The 22,272-nt window shown below is 40.7% G+C and overlaps 1 protein-coding gene across 1 annotated transcript in view; it reads left to right on the top strand.

Moving 5' to 3' along the window:
• LOC144783766 (uncharacterized) overlaps nucleotides 1-22,272 on the top strand; it is a 51,041-nt gene that overhangs the window by 7,648 nt on the left and 21,121 nt on the right. Inside the window, exon 2 of the mRNA XM_078662458.1 lies at nucleotides 4,200-4,299. Within this exon, the coding sequence (XP_078518584.1) occupies nucleotides 4,200-4,299 (100 nt within the window). The remainder of the gene's footprint in view (nucleotides 1-4,199; nucleotides 4,300-22,272) is intronic.

The following is a 22,272-nucleotide window of genomic DNA, read 5'->3' as shown; positions in this document are numbered from 1 at the left end:
GCTGAGTGGACTGAGTCTTACTTTTTCTGTGGTGTTCATGAGGGTACCTTTAAACCACTTTATATGCTCCTGGTAACTGAGCGGGACTTCAATGTCCTCATATGGATAATATTCTTCCGGTGTTTCATCCGGAGTGTAAGTATGAAATTAATTAGTGCATGCATCTGTATGTGTGAATTTGACCCATGAATAGAATACTTCTGTCCTGAATGACTCGTTTACCTCAATCACAAATGTTACACTCCCACCTTATGCTGAGACTCCAAACTCTGCTAGTTTTAAAGTGAGTGCGTTTCTGACATTTTCTGAAATGTTTATTGCATCGTCCTTCTCCCGATCCACCGCTGCATTTGCCTGTAACAGAGTGTTCTCTTCGACAGACACTGTTGAAAGTGTTTCAAGGAAAATAAGATAAGGTTTTATGCACATTAGGGAACTATAATCCTTCAAGCTTGAATAAACATACAGCCAATACATAGGAATTGGCAGGTTTTTCCCTTTCCACTCCAGATGTCTCTGGGTAGATGTGAGAAGGGGTTTCAGAGAAAGCACGACTGAACTACTCAGATCTGACCACCGTTAAATAAGAACCAAACCAACATTGGCGGTGCCATGTCGTGTAGTTCCTATAAATCTATATAGGATCTGCACATTTAGACAAAATAAACTGTGACACTGATGTTCAGAGTGATAACAGACACCCCCACCGTATATGTTTGCCTGTATACCAGCTAGCTCACAGTGCCACTATGAACTCCTCTTACCAAGGAGAGAATAGTTTCTAGAAACTATAGAACATGACAACCCTGTCCCCTCAGGGATCATGGAAACAGTACAGTACTTTTCGCTCAGACACTCATGCTCACTTTGTCCCAGAGAGATACATAGAATAAAGGATGGGGATGTTTTCAATAAGCATTTATTGAGCCAACGTCATTCTAGCATAAATTTGGTGTGCTGAAGCACCATAAGACAGAAGCAGGTATAAACCGTTATAAGCCACAAAAGAGTAAATAGATGGTAGAATTCTACCATAATGCTAAAAACCATGAATAATAGCAGGCTTATTAATGCATAGTAATAATACATACTCCTATGATGCTAACCCTAACTAGATGTACCCTAGTGTACCTAGCATGTATGTAGGTGTATAGCCAAGAATCCCCCTAGGATAGAGCCAACCCCATAACCTGAAGTGTCAGAACGAAGGACCCCATCTTGGTCTCGAGATAGGTACCCGCGAGGGATGTCAGACCACTGCGTGCTGGAGTGTCTGTGAACAGGAACCTCAACGTCTCAAGTCAGCATGTCAGCATGAATATCTTTCTCCTCTCCCTGTCCCAATAAAGATATGGTTCTTATATACCCAAAAGGTACCCTCCAGGGTTCTATCTTGTTGTGTAATGTCAGTCTAGGATGACGATAGGGATGAAGCTTATACATAGTTTTTATGCAGTAGATGCAGAAGATGGTAGTCCTGCTGTGATTCTGAGAAACTCATACATAAAAAATTAGGCTAGTTTTCAGAGAATACCGCATGACATTTATGCAGCACCTAACTAGGTAAAAGGTCAACACAATCCTGTTATGTAGAACAATGGTACGGTAAATGTAGGTGAAAGGTTAGGTGACTACCCAGACCTATATTGGGGTTCATTACAAATCATAATACTGCTTGACCAGGGCTCACACCCCAGTCAACCATTAACCAGATTTCTAACAAAGGTATTTAGCCAGCAGCTGGATAAAGAGTGGTTTGTTTGCTACTTGTAAAGCCTTTGGCTAAAAAGTGCATAATCTGTACTACTAGCCAGCAGCCAAGTAAATACTGAAGTTTATTTTCCATTTGCACAGCAGCTGGCCAAATCATGCATATTTTCTGCTTTTCAACTCCCAATTAAAAGAAACCTTACTATTCACCCGCCTGCTGGCTAAATAGCAGTCCTTATGTACTATTTGAATGGCAGCCATGCAAATAGCAAATAAGCTTTACTATTTGCCTGGCCTCTGACCAATGAAAGCATATCTGCTTTTTATTCAGCAGCCAGGCAAATATTAAAGTTTGTTTGCTATTTGCATGGCCACCATTCAAGTAGTACCTAAATACTGCTATTTAGCCAGCAGGCTTGTGAATAGTGAAGTTTATCTGCATGGCTGCCAACCAAACCGTGCACACTCTCTACTATTAGATGGCCAAAGGTTAAGAGTACATAGTCTTCTTTTTAGCCAGCGGACAGATAAATAGTAACGCTTCTTTGCTGATTTCATGACCGACATGCAACTAGTACCTAATGTCTGCTATTTACCCAGAGGCTTGGTAAATAGTGAACTTGTTTTGCTATCTGCATGACTGGCAGCCAAACAATGCATAATCTCTACTTTGTAGCCAGTTCCAGAATGAGGTTTCTTTGCTGTTTGCACAACCATAAGCTAAACAACACATATTTTTATTTAGCCAGCAAACCGCGAGATAGTCAAGTTGCTTTGTTATTTGCACAGCCACAAGCCAAATCTTGCATATTATCTGCTATTTAACCAGCAGCTGGATAAATAGTTAAATTTCCTTACTATTTCCACGACCTTTGGCCAGAGAGTGCATATGCATGCCTTTAAAACAGTGGCCAGGTAAATAGTAAAATGCCTTTGATATTTTCACATCCGCCATCCAGATAGTACCTAATGTATAGTATTTAACCAGTGACATTAAAAACTTAAGAAGTTCACTTAAATAGCTACAGTTAAAGTGTAATTATAGATGTGAATTAAGCAGAAACACCACTGAAATGCACAAATCATGGTTAGATATGCAATCCATAATTTTTGCAAAACCCTGCAAACCATACCATGCACACAAATGCTATATTTATAACCTCACAATGATTACACCAAGAAATACCAATACCTAAAAGCACAAAGTAATTAAATAACAACTCATACTCAAAACAATAAATAATTCTGTATTCACAGTCTTTAAGGATGTTAAGGGTAATCTCATATGAAACCTGAGCATCCTATGGAGAAAGGGTGAAATGCTACTACATGTGTTCTAAATGTTCTTTGTCAAAGAGAGGAGGTTGGAGGCCCTCTCCAATGCAGGGAACGTAAGACATCCCTGCACTTTAGCCATGTTGTATGTTTTGTGTATGTTGTGTATGTGTGAAGACGTGTCTTTGCTCTTTCATTTGAAGCATGCACAGCTCCTGCACATGCTGTACCCATTCTGTCTGTGTGAGCAAGTTTGCATTGCCGCTGCTATCTATCCTGCTGCTCTTCTGAATTTGTGTTGTAGAGGTGCATGCTATGCTATTTCTCCGAATGTGAGGAATCATGACTGCAGTGACTTGTATTATACCTGCTCCAGTGCTTCATTTGTAAAAGAATAAGTGCCAGGTTTCAAAGTTTTGCCCATGGCTAGCAATAGCAAACACCAAGGACACCGAATACAAAGGCTGCACAGTCCTAATTCCACCTCATACCTCTCTAATCCACCACTAGACACTCCCTGCTAATTTATCTCACTCTTGCAGGTTCCTGCTTTCTCCCTTTGTCGCTGTTTTTGTCCTTCTCATTCTGCTTCTTTACCCCTTTTGGGGGTTTTTGTCTCTTGCTCTGGATCAAAGTCTGCTGTGGGAAAATAAGTGCCAGTCCGCCTGAATGAGTGCTGGTAGACCCCAACTTCAGCCACAAGCACGAATCAAGCACTGACCTGCTCCCTGAGTGTGAGGGAGCCAATCACATCTTCAGCTGTCACCCAGCCAACTCCCCACAGCAGTTTCTTGTATTAGGGGCGCTTGCACTGCAGCTGCTCTTGCTGCATTGTTGATACATGTTAGTGCAGTTTACAAAAAAAATAACTATAAATCCAGTCGCAACCCGTTCAGGTAAGGGCAGTGGGGCGGGGCAAAGGGTGGTGCGGGGAGGGGGAGCCAATATATGACAGGATAGTGACATTAAAATAAATTAATAAATAAAACCATTTACCTTGCACTCACCCCATCCCCGGTTCAGCGATGCCGCGAGCGCAAGGTAAATGTTTTTTTTGGTTTTTTTTCACTATCCCGTCATATGTCCAATTCCAAGCCACACCCCACCCCTGCCCCCGCCCCACAACACATACCTGCACAGGCTGCGATTGTATAAATCTGAAAAAGATTGGCATCATCATTACTTGAGTATAACGTCTCACACTCTGTTCACAGCAACCGATTCAGACATCTGGAAATCGGAAAGAAAAACCTAAAGATTCATCAATTGAAAAGATTAGTTATTTAATGTGCTGTGTGATGAAACTATGCATAGGTAAGTCTCAGCAATAATATTATTTCAAATCCTTTTACGTGCTGTTTACATATAGAACATGTTTGTCCCAGTAATAACTGTAAGAATGTAATGCCTCTTGTTGCATAATTGTAATAAGATGTTTTTAAGTCAAGGAATGATTATGGACATATTATGCCTGACCATAAAGAACTAAAAGACAACCAAAACTGGCAATAAGAGGTGCACATCTGATAATTAAACAGATGTGGGAATAGCAGACACTTTGTTTAAATATGATCCTTGGACCATAGTATTGGGCAATGTAAATTAAACTGATGTTACCTGTGCAAGAAACCCTACTGAGTGTTAGCCCTGCAAAAGGTGCTGCAAGGCCGATGCTGTGTTCCTGAATTTACACCCACTGATACCTTGGACACAAAGATAAGCAAGGTCATGTTCCAAGTACCAGATATTGAGATAGAAGGGATGAAGAGTTGTGGGGGTGGGGGGGGTGAAGCCGACTAACAATATGTCCACCAACTACAAGTTGCCATTATTTTGCATACCCTCTAGGGAACCATTTAGGAGGGAAGTTGACGTGGCTTTGGATGTTTATCAGAGCCCCTCCCCTTCTTCTGAATGGAGGCTGGGGGTCACATGTGCAGACATTGCGGGTGTGTCTGGTGTCATGCTGTCTGTATTTTCCCTACACACCCTGTACTCTAGCTGTTGGGAAATGAATCACTCAAGCATAGCATTCAGGCAGTGCACACATTCATGTGTATCTGACTTTCATTTTGTCCCTTGTGTCGCACTCATATATGCGTGTACACAGAAGTCTAGGACTATGTAAGGTCCTGGACCTATCACTTTGAGAGGTGCAGCATGCATGCACTCATAACACAAAGAGGACTATTGTCCCTCTCCTGGGCACAGCACACATGCTCTGATTATTGAAAGTGATAGTGTGGCCAGACCCTATTATCTGTGTTACCTAGAGTGCAGCCTACACACCCTTCTTCTTTATTGTTCCACTATTATGTGTATGACCAGAAGCTTGCTTTGGAATCAAGTATGTATATCAAGGGCATGTGCATGGTTTGCAAGTGTATACAGCTGGAAAGGGGGGTGTACAGCCTAATCTGCATCCTGGTAGAGAAAGTTATATAAGCATACATTTCTTGGATGGTTTCAAATGGTCGGGTGCTCCTTTAGGTAACGTGTCCGTCCAGGCACGTCGAGAAAGTAATCATGAACAAGTGCAACCACTATGAAGTGGGTGCATCTCTAGGTAGGGCACACCTTTGGTTCTTGAAAAGAAGACTCCTCTAAATTGATGAAGGATTCTTAGATTTTATTTGTAAATCTTTAAATGTTCATCATGTTTTAAGTGCTGGAATTCAAATTCATTCCACAAGTTTAATCACAGTTGTTTTGGTATATAAATGCTTCTAAACGCTCCAATGCATTTTGGGCTAAAAAGCCCTTCATCTGGGAGCTCTAAAACATAAAGATATAGCAATAAGCAAACAGTACCCTTAAAGCTCGTAACATAACTTAACCTCACATGCACATGTTCTGGTGAATCAGTGAAGTAAAATGACTACAAGTGAAAGAACGGATGCAGTAACGTGCTTCCCCGAGTGTTTAAGGTGAGCGCAGTGTTCGGGGAAAAAAATCGAAAAGTGAAGTTCACAAATGAGGACACTTACGCTTGTGGCCGGTGAATCGTAGGGGAGGCGTACTGCAAGACAAAAGGTAAAAAGAAAGCTGTCTTCGCTATCAAAGATTGAAGCGAAACTGCAGTATTAAACGCGGCGTTACACCGACTTACTGGAGTAGATTAGGAGGCTCAGTTGAACTCAAATTGGTCCGCAGGTTGTGAATCGGGTGATTCGCATAGCGGATCTTAAGGGAAGATGTTTATGCCGCCATAGGGGTGATGGTAATCTCGCGAGAAGCGAGTGGTTAAAGACATAAACAACGGGCAAAAAAACTGAAGGTTGCAGCGGCCATCTTGTGCGAAGACGAAGCGAAAAGTGAGTGTGGCAGTGTTTGAGAGGGTAATGTAAATGATAAGGAATACAGTGAAAGTCAGCAGCACAAAACAGAGTATAGGCATCAAACATACAGGCCTCAAAAGGGCGTATTAAATAAAACATGAAAATTCCAATCGATCATTAAGCCCGAAGGGCTTTATAGAATGTAGTCTATAAATCCAAGCAATTTCACGCTGCAAGAGGTATTTATTATTGTCTCTGCCCTCACTTTTGTTAACAGTGTAAACAACCATAAACTTAAGTTGAGAAATGTTGCGTCGGACTTCGCTGAAATGAACAGCAACGTTTGACTTGACGTTTTTAGTCCTGATGTTAGATTTATGTTCATTTATGCGGGTTTTTATTTTTCTTTCAGTCTTTCCAATATAGATTTTGCCGCATGGGCATTTTATCAGATAGATGACATTTGTGGTGTTACATGTGGCATTGGCATGAAGTTTGATGTCAAACCCCTTCATAGGGTGAGTCACTGTATTTCCACGTATAACTTTATTGCAGTTACTGCAGTTCATACAAGGCCTTGTTCCTTTAGATTCTCCCAGTTGCGGTGTTTCTTTAGTCAATATTTCCTTTATGTTTGCGTTTCGAGTATATGCAAAAATTGGTGGATCTTTGAATGCTGTTCCAAAGTCAGGTTCCATGCTTAAAATGGGCCAATACTTGAGAATAATCTTTTTGTAGGTTGAGCTCAGATTGGAGAATTTCGAGACAAGCACCATCCTGGTGTCTATGGGTTTTCTAGTTCTTGTAAGAAATTTTTCTCTCGAAATTAGTGAGACTCCTGCTTTGGCATGATCAATAGGCTCGCTAGGATAGCCTCTTTCCATAAACCTTTTACCCATCTCATTGAGGCGTTGATCAGCATGTGTGATATTGGATGTTATTCTTTTAACACGCAGCATCTGTGAAAATGGTAAATGTTGTTTGAGTGAGGCCTGGTGAAAACTGGAGAAATGTAAGGTATTGTTTCTGTCAGTCTTCTTGTGGTATAGGTCAGTTTCAATGCCCTTGGTAGACAGTGTGATTTGCACATCAAGAAAAGTAATCGTCTTTTTATCAATCTCCCATGTGAATTGGATGCGATCATTGATGTCGTTAAGAGCAATCAGGGACTGTTGTAGTTTCTCCTTGGTGTTCATCCAGATGATAAATACATCATCAATGTAGCGCACAAAAAGTTTAATGTTGTTGGTCCAGTTTGGGTCTCCATAGATGTTAGTTTCCTCATATTGTTTCATGTATATATTAGCGTACATGGGCGCCGCACAATTCCCCATAGAGGTTCCGGATAGCTGTAAATACCATTCATTATCATGTTCAAAATAGCTTTGGTAAAGAGTAAAAAGCATAAGCTCCATCAAGAACTGTGAAACAGAGAAAGAAAAAGAAAAGGGACATCCGAACACCCGAAGCACCATGTTGAAAAAGGACAAAAAGAAGAAAAACACCTAGCCATTAACATCTCTGATACCACTCTTAAACCTCATGAAATGAAACTCCTGGCAAGGGGTACATCCTTTATCCCAACTACCCAGACCGATCAGCTTGAGTTGGAAATCAGTACCTTCCAATTCGTACGCAAACTAAAATTGAGACATTTTTTTGACAATGTGTTGCCACCTACACTTCAAACAAAACCTGATCAACTCAGGGGCCTAAGACCTCACAGCTCGTACCAAGCACCAAGCAGTCACAAATGTATTGACCTGTTTGAAAATCTTGTCAAACAAGATCTTGTCAAACTCAACTACAAAAATAAAATTAAAAAAACATCACACAGAAAGATTTTGACACCCTCAAAAAAATTGCCAACAACAAACTCATCAACTGCATTAAAGCGGATAAAGGGGGTGCGTTAGTTATCGTTAACACTGAAATGTATCAAAAAAGATTTTGGAACATGTCATGGATAATCAAACAAATTTGAAATTGGATGGTAATCCAACAGTCAAATTCAAGGAAATACTGGTTAATATTCTGAACAAAGCTCATGAAGAAGGAACTATTGACGACCGGACCAGGAAATATCTGCTAAAAGAACATCCTAGAAGCCCATCTATTCACATCTTGTAAAAGATTCACAAAAGTGTAGAGGACCACTCCTTTAGACCCATTGTGTCGACAAGGGGATCGCTCCACGAACCTGTGGGTAAATTCCTTGATAGATATTTGCAACCCACGGTTAGAAAGATGGCTAGCTACATACAAGACACTACTGATTTTCTATTGAAGTTGTCACAAGTCACCATTAATGAAGATGAGCAGTTTATCCTCTGCACGGCGGATGTGAGGTCTCTTTATACCTCCATTCCCCATTCAGGTGGTATTGAAGCTATTGAGAAAGCGATCTTGGAGACTGATATTGAACCGCCAATGCAACAGTTTTTGATGGAGCGTATGCTATTCACTCTTTACCAAAGCTATTTTGAATGGTATTTACAGCTATCCGGAACCTCTATGGAGAATTGTGCGGCGCCCATGCACGCTAATATATACATGAAACAATATGAGGAAACTAACATCTATGGAGACCCAAACTGGTCCCAACAACATTAAACTTTTTGTGCGCTACATTGATGATGTATTTATCATCTGGATGAACACCAAGGAGAAACTACAACAGTCACTGATGGCTCTTAACGACATCAATGATCGCATCCAATTCACATGGGAGATTGCTGAAAAGACGATTACTTTTCTTGATGTGCAAATCACACTGTCTACCACGGGCATTGAAACTCACCTATACCGCAAGAAGACTGACAGAAACAATACCTTACATTTCTCCAGTTTTCACCAGGCCTCACTCAAACAACATTTACCATTTTCACAGATGCTGCGTGTTAAAAGAATAACATCCAATGTCACACATGCTGATCAACGCCTCAATGAGATGGGTAAAAGGTTTATGGATAGAGGCTATCCTAGCGAGCTTATTGATCAAGCCAAAGCACGAGTCTCACTAATTTCAAGAGAAAAATTGCTTACAAGAACTAGTAAACCCATAGACACCAGGATGGTGCTTGTCTCGAAATTCTCCACTCTGAGCTCAACCTACAAAAAGATTATTCTCAAGTATTGGCCCGTTTTAAGCATGGAACCTGACTTTGGAACAGCATTCAAAGATCCTCCAATTTTTGCATATACTCGAAACGCAAACATAAAGGAAATATTGACTAAAGAAACACCGCAACTGGGAGAATCTAAAGGAACAAGGCCTTGCATGAACTGCAGTAACTGCAATAACATTATACGTGGAAATACAGTGACTCACCCTATGAAGGGGTTTGACAACAAACTTCATGCCAATGCCACATGTGACACCACAAATGTCATCTATCTGATAAAATGCCCATGCGGCAAAATCTATATTGGAAAGACTGAAAGAAAAAGAAAAACCCGCATAAATGAACATAAATCTAACATCAGGACTAAAAACGTCAAGTCAAACGTTGCTGTTCATTTCAACGAAGCCCGACACAACATTTCTCAACTTAAGTTTATGGTTGTTGAAACCGTTAACAAAAGTGAGGGCAGAGACAATAATAAATACCTCTTGCAGCGTGAAATTGCTTGGATTTATAGACTACATTCTATAAAGCCCTTCGGGCTTAATGATCGATTGGAATTTTCATGTTTTATTTAATATGCCCTTTTGAGGCCTGTATGTTTGATGCCTATACTCTGTTTTGTGCTGCTGACTTTCACTGTATTCCTTATCGTTTACATTACCCTCTCAAACACTGCCACACTCACTTTTCGCTTCGTCTTCCCCCAAGATGGCCGCTGCAACCTTCCCTTTTTTTAGCCCGTTGTTTATGTTTTTAACCACTCTCTTCTCGCGAGATTACCATCACGCCTATGGCGGCATAAACATCTTCCCTTAAGATCCCACTATGCGAATCACCTGCTTCACAACCTGCGGACTAATTTGAGTTCAACTGAGCCTTCTAATCTACTCCAGTAAGTATGTGTAACGCCGCGTTTAATACTGCAGTTTCGCTCTAGTCTTTGATAGCAAAGACAGCTTTCTTTTTACCTTTTGTCTTCCAGTACGCCTCCCCTACGATTCACCGGCCACAAGCATAATTGTCCTCATTTGTCTACTTCACTTTTCGGGAGTTTTTCCCCGAACATTGCGCTCACCTTAAACACTCGGGGAAGCACGTTACCGCATCCGTTCTTTCACTCGTAGTCCTGTTACTTTACTGATTCACCAGAACATGTGCATGTGAGGTTAAGTTATGTTACGAGCTTTATGGGTACTTTTTGGTTATTGCTATATCTTTATGTTTTAGAGCTCCCGGATGAAGGGCTTTTTAGCCCAAAATGCATTGGAGCGTTTAGGAGCATTTATATACCAAAACAACTGTGATTAAACTTGTGGAATGAATTTGAATTCCAGCATTTAAAACATGATGAACATTTAAAGATTTACAAATAAAATCTAAGAATCCTTCATCAATTTAGAGGAGTCTTCTTTTCAAGAACCAAAGGTGTGCCCTACGTAAGGATGCACCCACTTCATAGTGGCTGCACTTGTTCATGATTGCAAGTGTATACCACATATGCAATTGTGTGGCTCTGTGTATGAGTGGGCCTGAGAATTGAAGTTAGTGAGATCCATTTTGCCCCTGTCTGACATGACACAAAATAGAGGATGAGGACTGCTTCAGTGCACATCTGAATACTGAAGTGTGGAGTGAAGGCTACCTTTAGAAAATTCATCAGGACATTTGTTAGCAAGGGTTTGTTGACTGGTCCTTCCTGCACACTGGCATTTGGTTGATGATAGGGATTGGGGTTGGACTTTATTTTTTATTTAACCAGGTGAGGAGGTTAATAGTTCAGGCCTACATTTTTTCCATCTCTGATTCTATTTCAGAGAGGCTGGTAGCAACCAGATGCAGAAACCTTCCACTTCATTGTGCATGTGTTGTAGGTACTCCAGTCTGGAGACAGCCCCTGCGATAACTACGTACCATGAGTAGCATTATTCGTGCACAATGGCTTTGCCTAGAGTACAGGCAGAGAAGGACATCTGAAAAGAGAACCACCCCAAAACAGTTCTCAATTTTCAAACAGTGGATCCATATCCCCTGTCTAGAAGTGAAAATAAAAAGTAGGACACAAATCATTCAACTTTGTTCCAAATCCAAGTCCTTCATGACCCAGGAAGAGAACACTCCATTGAGTATTCAATGAATTCTGTGTGATAAGGGGAGATGTCTTCCTGCCGGACAGTTTTCCAGTGTAAATGGGACATCAGCTGCAGCCTGCAACTTCTAATGTAGGAGCTAATGATCCTCCTTAGTGACAAGAAGCCTGCCTAATGACAGAGGAAAGGAGTCTGGCTGGCCCTGCAGCATTTCAAACAGTCCAGTATGAGAGAGGACCAGCACTTCTTCAAGACCAAGGCGCATTCAGAGAGGGGTGAGTATCTGAGTGCAATCTAGGAGCAACCCACACTGCAGAGGTTCCCTCAGTCTTTTCCAACTGGTCCCTGGCTGGACCCACCTCAAGTATCTGTGCCTGATGGACCAATCCGGGCTGCTACTGCTTCTGTGGTTGCATCTCCCTGCACGTGTGTGGAGGCCAGCTGGGTCTGCTCCTGATGAGGAAAAGGCTAACGCATACCTGCTGCTCCACCAGGGGTAACAACTAGAAAAACTTGGAGGATACATTTGACTTGCTAGGGAAATACAGACAGTTGAGTGTTGAATAGGCCTGCCAGGATGATGTTTTCTTAGTTAATTCAGGGGAGAACTAGAACTTGGTTGGTCACCTGAATGTCTGTAGCAGAGATGTAGCTATTGATGCCTTTTTGGTACTTCAGCTGATACCAAACACTTTTAGCTGTCTGATTTACAGGTATTTGTAAAAGCAAGTTGTCATCAAGGATGAACACCAAGGACTTCAGGTTTCAAGGACTCCAGCTTTGGGTTGTACTCATAGCTGCAAGGAGAACCACGATAACATGACTGCAAGATGAGGGGCGTTGAGACTAAAAGCATTTCGGGATTCAGTAGGAAGTCATATTGAGGTATCCAGAAGTGGAGGGTGCTCAGAATGTGGGAGAGCCTAAGTATATCATCTTTAGAGGTAACCCTTAAGTAAATATGTGTTTAATTTGTGTTAGTGAAATACATATAGTGAGCACAAAACCTGCAAATTTCAGTTAATTCAGTGGGTCCGGTGCTCGCTACGCCACCAGATGCAAGCTAGCCTGGCTGATATGGGGTGTTACCCTTAAACTGGTCTCAGGATGCTTGTTTCTGGTCCAGGGAAGACCTGGCCTAGCAGTTCGGACTGGACTGTTTCGATGGGGAACAGGGTCAAGACTGATTTGCATATAGCTGGGTCTAAACTGGAATGGGGTGGCCTGGCAAAAAATGATGTATTTAACCCAGATCTATTACTAGGGGTCAATGTTTGATTAATTTAGCATTCCATCTATCATTTGTTCTATTTGCACTCAGATTGTGAGGGCCAGTGCCATAAAGTGTTTCTTGCATGTGACGATCAGCTTAAAGGTGACATGCATATGAATATATAGGCAATTTAGGCCCTTGAGGTGAGGAACCATCGCGGGCCAAGCAGAGAGATTGCAAACCAGGCAGGTGGCAGCGATCTGAACAATATAAACTCTCCTTATGTGGTACTCAGGAATGCCTTCATAGAGCATGTGTCCGTAATCAAGACAGCTGGTGATCAGCGCTTGGGTAACGGTATAATGGGTGCTGAATGGGAGTCACCTGAATATTTTGCAAAGCATTCTGAGGGTGGAGGCAGTCTGCTCACTCATGAAAGGATTGTTATCCAGGATGACCCCTAGGTTCCTGGCTGACTTAGTAGGTACAGACAATATGCCTCGTTCTTTTTGCCACCATGTCTCACACCAACCTAGGTGGACTTGCCAAAGAGGATCACCGCTCTCTCTTATATCCACTGAGCTTTAAACAGTTTTCCTTTATCCACCTTGTACTTGGTAAATGTAGACAGTGAATTTGGCCCAAGTTTCTGGGACGTTTTCTATAATTTATACAATGAGCTGGATATCAATGTGACTTTCTAGTTGCAGAGGAATGCTACTTTTGACTAGCATGACATACTTTACAGTGTTCGATTATTTAATGAGCTCCCCCTCAAAGGTGTATCTAAATTATCTGATTTTTATATATTTCATGGTACATAGATGTGGAGTTAGGTATAGAAAATCTGTACATACTTGACGATATTTTTGTCCTCAATATTTTGGCTATGATATTAGGGAATATTCAGTGGTCAATATTTTGGGCCAACACAATAATGCCATAAATCTAATAACCTCATGGTATTTTATCGTTAATGGAGAAAATCTAATAAATGGGCTAAATATATTAGCAAATTATTTACACATACATTTCCTTTACCATAAGTTGAAATATGGAATTTCAAGAAAAGCCTTCACTGTAACAATGAATTACAAGGGAGTGTAACAAAATATACTTTATTTATGGAAAAAAGAAAGCATGGTGTAAAAAAATAAATAAATCACCAGTGTACATGGGGAGAATTTTTCTGCTGTTTCATGGGGTTGGTAATGCAATTCACAGTTCTGAGATGGTAGGGAAGTAGAGACATATATTTCTTTGTACATCCACAAACATTTGTATCAGGGATCTGTACGGATGTGTGAGCAGCAAACAACAGAATCTATGACCTGAGCTCGATAATGGTGTGTTTTAGCTTCACTTCTGCTAACTGTACTGTATATAAATCTGAATCCATATGAACACATGAACTGAGAAAACATTTTTTACAAACAAATTGACTCCAAAATTTAGACTATATAATTCCCAACATTATATAACTCTCTCCCTTCAAAAACAATTACTAGAATGTAATTGCTAAACTGATCAAACCTTCTCCCTACATATTTTAGGAATGGTCTCATTAATACATAAGTCCATTCCTAGCACGATTGAGGGCAAGTACTTGATAGCATGATTAGGTAAATATCAGAATCTGTATAGGAAGATATTTATGTAAAATTGATATTTTGCTAGTCTAAATTTTGGAGTTTGTGTGCTTGCAGAAGATAATTTTAAATTCATGAAGTTCTTTCTGTAAGTACAATGCAGGACACATGAGGATCACTGCTAGAATGAGCACTGTGAGTAATGGCTTGCTGGAAGGACTAATTTAAAAACCAAGGAACTAATCATCCTATAAAGAAGGGAGGAAAAGAAGGTTGATAAAAGTGGGGAACAAATGAAGAACAATATGACATTATATGTGAGTTAAAAATTTGATTTAGTTCAAAACGATGTATTATATAGTGTAAAGATTGCATTTACATTTCCTAAATTTCGTACTTAATTTACTAGCAATCAGACACTCTACTAGCAAGAATAGTGTCCAGGTTATAAATTCACATTTTTGTTTGCACTCCTTTTTGTCTATAGGGTTAACATTGAGCTGGATATGTCATATTATGTAACAAGTTAGAGATGTTAATAGTTTAATCTCCATATTTTCAAATTATTGCCCTTTTAGAACAAGTCATTTTTTAAAACAAGTATTTGTTTTTTTAAGTGGGATACATTTTTGAATAATATCACTTTTGAGAATATTATTGTTCAAATAAATATATATTTTTTCTAGAGGATGGAATGTTTATGGTTATCAAGTTTTTCAAACAGATTGAGATTTTGAAAATGCTTACGGTACTTTTAAGGAAGAGAACAAAATTATGAGACTGAGTGAAAGAGTTGTGGCTGATCTCCAGACGTCTGTGAGAAACCTGGAGCTTATTTTTGATATCTTGGCATGAACTGAGAAGACTTTCCCAGCAAAAATTGCATGTGGCACATGGACAGCAATATCAAAACAACATTAAAGTTAAGAAATAAACACAATGAATTTCCCAAACAAATGTAGTTAAAAAGAAGTAGGGCCATATTATCAAGTAATTGCGATAATGATCGCAAAGCGCGCTTAGCTCATTTTTGTCTATCGGCATCTATTGCGGAATTACATTGCCATGTTAGTGGCGTATTAGCAATACTTTGCTAACAGGTGATGTTCAAACCAGCAATAGACGGTGCTAAACATCATTAGCGTGTAAAATTAAGCAATGATTTCATAGCGCTAATGAAAAGCGTGTAAATATGGGAGTGTGGACTTAATCTGTCAATCCACCTCCCATTAAAAAGATAGCTAAGTCAGGATTTTACCTGACGTTAGATTCCTGCGTTAACCTTGGTTAGCGCGGCTATTTTTATCGCATCGCGTGCCCGGGTCTGGCATGTTAATAGTGCGATGTTGTCTTTGCGACTATTTTGCTGTTGTTTTGTGAAGAAACACCTACTTTGCATCTAATTAGCGATGCGAGGCAAGGCATTAGTAAAACTCCTGCTAACATGCGCTAATGCATGCTAGAGGCGCATTGATATGGAGATAAATATATTGCCGCTAAAGCTGCGATATTGGGCTTGATAATATGCCCTGTAATCTAATTACTAAAATGATACAAATAAAGTAAAAAAAAGTTTGAGATGCATATTGAATGCAAAGACATCTTTGGAAATTAATTGCTAAACATACCAATGCTTCAAATGACTAGGGGGGGCCACTTTGCATTTGTTTTTGGCACTGAAACTAAGCAATTCCCCCATTAAAAGAAAAAATATTTTTGGAAAGCACTTTTTCGTAAAAACACAATTTCATTCACATGTAGTAAATTAAAATTAAAGTTTGGGAAGTACTGATAGAAAAAAATATACGGCCATTCTGAACATCCTTTCTAGTGCTCCAAATGTTCCCAAAATCTCCACAGAATATTTCTTGGCTACCAGTTCAAGAGGGAAAAAATGATTTTGTTCACTTACAGTCCAAGACCAAAGCCCACGTTATTGGTCTGAAGTCCTAAATCATATTAGAAAGTGCTGCTGCCTTAGACGGGACTGCACGTCCCACGGTGACCACTAGCTGACAGGAGGGGAAGAGGAGCCACACTCGCTATTGGCATATAGCGCTACTTCAATCCCCACTGCGTGGGAAAACCTGCTGGTCCAGGGGAGGCCCATTCATACCCGTCAGTGACAAGAAGAGGCAGGGCAGGCACTGCGTGGGATAACCTGCTGGTCCAGGGGAGGCCCATTCATACCCGTCAGCGACAAGAAGAGGCAGGGCAGGGCCACACCCCTAAGTCCTGTGCCCTGATAATGCCTGGAGATTCCTCTGTTTTCTTTCTTTAAAAAAGAGAAAATAATCCCCTGGTTCCAATTTAGACTGTGGTTAATTAGATTCCGCTGTATACTGATCTGCAACAGAATTTTATTATGGCAAAAGAAAGGCAGCTGACCATCCTCCGGGTGCTGGGAAGGAGCCTAACACCTCTCAGAGTGATGCGGCTGAAAACTGCAATCTGCAGGACATTGACAATTTAACAGTGGAGGTAGAGAATATCCTCAATAATGGGAGAAACCCACCTGCAGTGCAGGCTTACAAGGCCTTAACATCTAAGCTACCTCAATTTTACAATGGGAAGCCAAATGATGTTCGACCTAGTGCTACAAATGCCCCGCAAACTTACTACAAGTAGAGGAGGCAATGGCCATGAACTCTGTTACCTCTAATGTCGCGCAAATAGCCTATATCAACAGTCAGTTACAATTAGGTGCTCTAACACCTGATCAACCCACTAGTTTGACTCCCTTAATCTCTATTAATTATCATACTCCTCTAACTAGCCTGGCTAAAAGAAAAGCAACAACCTTTTAATTCTGACCTGGTACCTAATGATTCATGTCTGAACAATATTAAACCCATCGTTAGTAGTTTGTTAATGAACTTAATATTGTTGGAGGTGTTGTTTTTGCTTTGAATACAAGGCTAATGGACGTCTTCAAAACCAATAATAGCCTAATAGAGAATGTCTTGTCACACCAGACTTGTATCCAGTCTGTCAAACAGTACAGTCCAACTGCCTTCCCAGTTCAGCTAACTTTGGTGGAACATTACAGAGTAATTGTGCCACAGGGAATAGTCATTTATCTTTCATTCCTGCCTTTCCCTTATGCAGAGATGTTACTGATCACAATTGCTCAAGGCATGGGGGTATTTGTGTAGGAAAGAATGTTCCTCCTGTTAATTAACAGGTAAGAAGCAAGGTTAAAGCATTCTCCACTTGTGCACCTTATACGGACTTGCCAGGGCATATTGGTTAATTTTATTAATAGTTGGGCTGCAGGCAGAATCCTTGCCTCTTTTGGGGGCAAGGAAGATCCTGTATCCGGCTAAAGCAATTGGGGCCTTCCTATAGATTAGGTCCTCTGCATAGTCTGACAACTCCTAGCCTTACTTCATCCCTGTCAAACCAAGGTAATTGTGAAGTACATCGTGGGCCTATTAAAGAATCTGCTACCTCCCTCCCCCTCTCGAATAAATGTGATGCTCTTAATACACTTGTGAGGATAGATTGACTAACACTTACTGATCTCTATGTAATTATGGATCTGAGAGAAGTGATATAATCCACCTTCTATAGGGAATGATGTTGCTAATCAGATTCGTTTTTTGTCTTGGGACGTAGCAGAGCTTGAGGAGAAGGCAAATTATCCAAATTGGTTTGATTTCATTAGGCCTTATTGAATTCTGGCCCTTCAAGAAACCTTGTCAGTTAGAAGACACTTCTTAGATGGGTTTGCTCTTTTTTTTTGCCAGCTATTCCATCCTCTTCTGAGTGAGATAAGGGGGGAGGGGGGTGTGATGTATCCTAATATCATTGACCCTGAACTGTATGATTGAAGAGTTAGAGACACATTCTTAAAATGTAGGGGTGGTCTTCTTCACTTTCCATAATAAAAAGATATCTATTTTAAACACCTATAATTCTAATTGCCACTCCACCCATTCCAATGATATTGGCTATATGGGTATGGTCATGGAGAAATATAATGCATTATAATGCATTTTTTTTGTCTCCAGCTCAAGCTCTATTCTTTTCATCCCAATAGTGGTTCATAGTGATTTTATTATCCATCCCTGTCAAACATTTGTCAGATCTTCCAGGATTTTCCCTTGGGGGATGAACGCTCAATTGTTAATTTTAAGCACACTGCCCAAGGACAACAGGCAATTGTTTTTAGTTCACACTTTGATCTGGTTATACCAAGCTCTTCAGGGAATCCTACTTACATTGGTAGGGGCATTGAAACATAGTAGATTACATATTCATGTCCCCACCTCTATCCTATTTTCTAACCAACTACAGGGATCTATTGACTTGTTGGAGTGATCACAATCCACTGGAATTATTTTTAAAGTATTCACATTAGAAATCGTTTCTGCTGGCCCAGGACACCAAACATCTAGCTCCCATGGACCATTGCAGTTACCTGATGGACAAAAGTGATCACAGAGGGGTTTTGGAGAATTCTATTTTGTCAGAGGAGTAATGAGATTGACTTCTGCATAAACTCCAATCTGAGTCTTAAATGCTTTTTCTGTAGTCTGTGGCAGTTGTGAGGGACTGAGGCACTGTTACTAGTAGAGGCCATACTGTTACCAGGGTGAAACGCTGGTTTGAACAGGTGTATTCCCAGGTCCACTTTGATCTAATGAAGGCCCTCAAATGTTCTCTGAGGGATAGAAGGGAGATGAAACTTCTACATGGTCTTTTATAAAAAGGCTATTAAGGAAAGAAAAGACTCTCTTAAGGACAATGCTTGGGACAAGTTATTGAGTGCCAGCCTCATTCACGATAGTGCCACCTTTTGGAGGGTTCTTTGCAATTCAATTATAGAAGCTGAGGACATATCAGTTTTGACCTCAGTGATTAATGAGGATAAATGGTTTGATAATTTTTCACATATTTCATCCCTTGAAGTAGGGAAAGAGCACTGTTGTGAAACAGTCTGGAAACTCACAACTCTCTTTTTCTTCTAAAGGAGCTGCAGGTGCTGTATTGAGATTAGCTGGAGCCCTGACTAAGTTGCATTAGATTGGTTTAGGAGTGATCCCCTCATCTGGGCCCCCTTGTTATCCAAGGTACTAAATGCTGGTGTGTTATTAGGCCCTCCTATTTCATGGACTCAATTCATCATTGTGCCCTTTTTCAAAAAGGGTGACTGAGCTAATCCAAGATGTTACAAGTTTATCACCTTGATTGATATAGCTGTCAAGGTCTTGGGTCAGGTGATCCTTGGAAAGGATGTACTTGTGGGCCAAGGAGAACAACATCATTTCTGACCTACAGTATGGGTTCCGGCTGGCCTAAATACCTTCAACCAGTGCCTGAACCTGTACTTAATACCCCAGAAATACACTGTGGCTAAAAAAGACACCCTCTTCCTGAGTTTTATGGACCTTACCTCAGCACTTGATCTGGTGAACTGTACAATGCTGTGGTCAATGATGTTGGCAATGAGGGAAGATCCAGCAATGGTCTCCTTTCTGTGGAACATTCATAGGGACATGTCAGCATCTATGAGATTCGGACAGGGGGGTGGTTGTACAAGATCTTTTTCTGTAACCTGAGGTGTTATGGGGGCAGGGGTGTATCCTGGCCCCATTCTATTGTACCATTTATACTAACCGCTGATAGGTAGTGTTGTTGGACAAAAAAGTGATGTGCCCCGTGTGGGCTCCTGTTCATTACCAGTTCTGCTTTATGCAGAAGATGTTGTTCCAATGTCATGGCCGGCCATAGGAATGCAACTATTACTTGAGACCTTTGCAGATTTTATGGCTCATTTAGATCTCTCCACAAAGCACACAAAATCATATGCAATGGATATCTGCACTAAGCTCACTAAATGTAATGCTTTTTTTGTAATAAAATCAACATTACACAAGTTCATAATTGTAGCTAACTGGGTATTTTCTTTGATGATAGGAACACATGGGGTCCTCTGTTCACTTCATAAAGACTAATTCTCACTTTTGGGGTCAGTGTTGGCTCTTGGTGTAAGATTGGGCAGCCATGTGCCTACGTTTTCGCCTGTAACTTCTTCTAACTATGGCAGTATACTGTTACATCATCTGAACCCTTCTGGTTGGTAGGCTATATAGGTCTTGTAGGTTCATTAAGAACCTAAGTAACCCAGAGTCAATAACTGAGCTGCACCGTACCAAGGTTTTTCCATTGTGTACTCGGTATACAGCAATCCATTTGGTAAAATATAAAGAGTGAAAATTAGGTATAAAGAAAACCTATATATTTCCAAAATGGGAACAAGTTATGGAGTTTAGATTAGAAGCGGTGGTTAATTGCATATCTGTGATTCCGCGGGTACCCGTACTAGCATGTGAATTAGAGGGCATTTTGAAAAATGACTTCTTTTTTACACACTGTCTTACATTTGGAAGGCACAAATGCAGAGAAAGACAATGGGTAATAACACTTCTACTATTCTGTGTTCCCCTATGTCTCCCAATAAAAATGGAACCTCAGTTGTGTGGGGAGGCGTAGTGCCAACAACAGGAAACAGCCTAAGATACTAAATGGACACATCTAATTTTTCCACTGAAAATGTACCCTATTTTGCAAAGTGCCTAGCTATGGATTTTGGGCCCTAGATCATCCAGCATCTAGGGAAACCTACCAAACCTGTACATGTTTGAAAAGTAGACACACAGGAAAATTCAGGATGGGGTGATTTGTGTGGCTCTCACCAGGTTTTTTTCCACCCAGAATTGCTTGCAAACCTCAAAATCTATCTTAGAAAACACATTTTCCTCACATTTCTGAGATGGAAAGTTCTGAAGTCTGAGGGGAGCCACAAACTTCCTTCTGTGCAGCATCCCCCCAAGTCTCCTGATAAAAATGGTACTTTACTTGTGTGGGTAGGCCTAGTGCTTCGGAAAGGAAATGCCTCATAACGCAACATGGACACTTCACATTGTTCCACTGAAAATGTACCCTTTTTTTGCAATGTGCCTAGCAGGAAAATTCTGGAGTCTGAAGCGAGCCACAAACTTCCTTCTATGCAGCATTACCCCAAGTCTCCCTATAAAAATCGTACCTGACTTGTATGGGTGGGCCTAGATCCCGCAACAGAAAACGGACCACAATAAAACATGGACACATCACATTTTTCCACTAAAAACTGACCCTTTTTTGCAATATGCCTAGCTGTGGAGTTTTGGCCCTAGCTCAGCCAGGAAAACTAGCAAACTAGTACATTTAAAAATAAAAATTGACACTTAGAGGTATCCAGGGTTAGCTTACTTGCACCGCTCTCATCACTTTTTTTACCCAGAATCCCTTTCAAACCTCAAACTTTGACTAAAAGAAACACATTTTCTTCACATTTCTGTAATAGAAAGTTCTGGAATTTGAAAGGAGCTACAAACGACTGTCCATCTGGCATTCCCATTAGACTCTTGATAAAAATATCACCTCACTTGTGTGGGTAGCCCTAGTGCGCATGACAGAAAACAGCCCAAAACGTACTGTGGAGACATCAATATTATCTAAAAAAAAGGACCTGGTTTTGCAAGAGAGTAACCTGCATTTTTGGTCTCAGGCTCTAGGACCATCTAACGAAACCTACCAAAGCCAGACATTTCTGTAAACTAGACACCTGTGGAAGTCCAGAGAAGTGTGGCTTGTGTGGATCCCCCAACGTGGTCTTACCCAGAATGTCCTACAAACCTTAAATTTAGCTAAAAAATCACATCGGAGCCATGGGAGAATGGTTCTCTCCCAAAGCAAAGGAGTAGCCTTGAGGAAAGTGTGACTTCAGGCGTCCCTCCTCCCCCCATTTTGGACTCATGATGCCTTAATGAGGCTTTTAAAATATTACAAAGGGACAGACCGATTAGGTGCTGTATATGAATAGATGTATATTCAATGTTGCATTTACCTGAGAACACTGTGAACTCCACGACTGAAGGAGGGTAACAGAGAGTAAATTTCATAGGTCCTTATGAAACTTCTTGGGGTAGGACTTGAAACTAGTTG

This window comes from Lissotriton helveticus, chromosome 10 (assembly GCF_964261635.1).
Source record: "Lissotriton helveticus chromosome 10, aLisHel1.1, whole genome shotgun sequence".
Classification (NCBI taxonomy): domain Eukaryota; kingdom Metazoa; phylum Chordata; class Amphibia; order Caudata; family Salamandridae; genus Lissotriton; species Lissotriton helveticus.
This window is presented reverse-complemented; position numbering and strand designations above follow the sequence as displayed.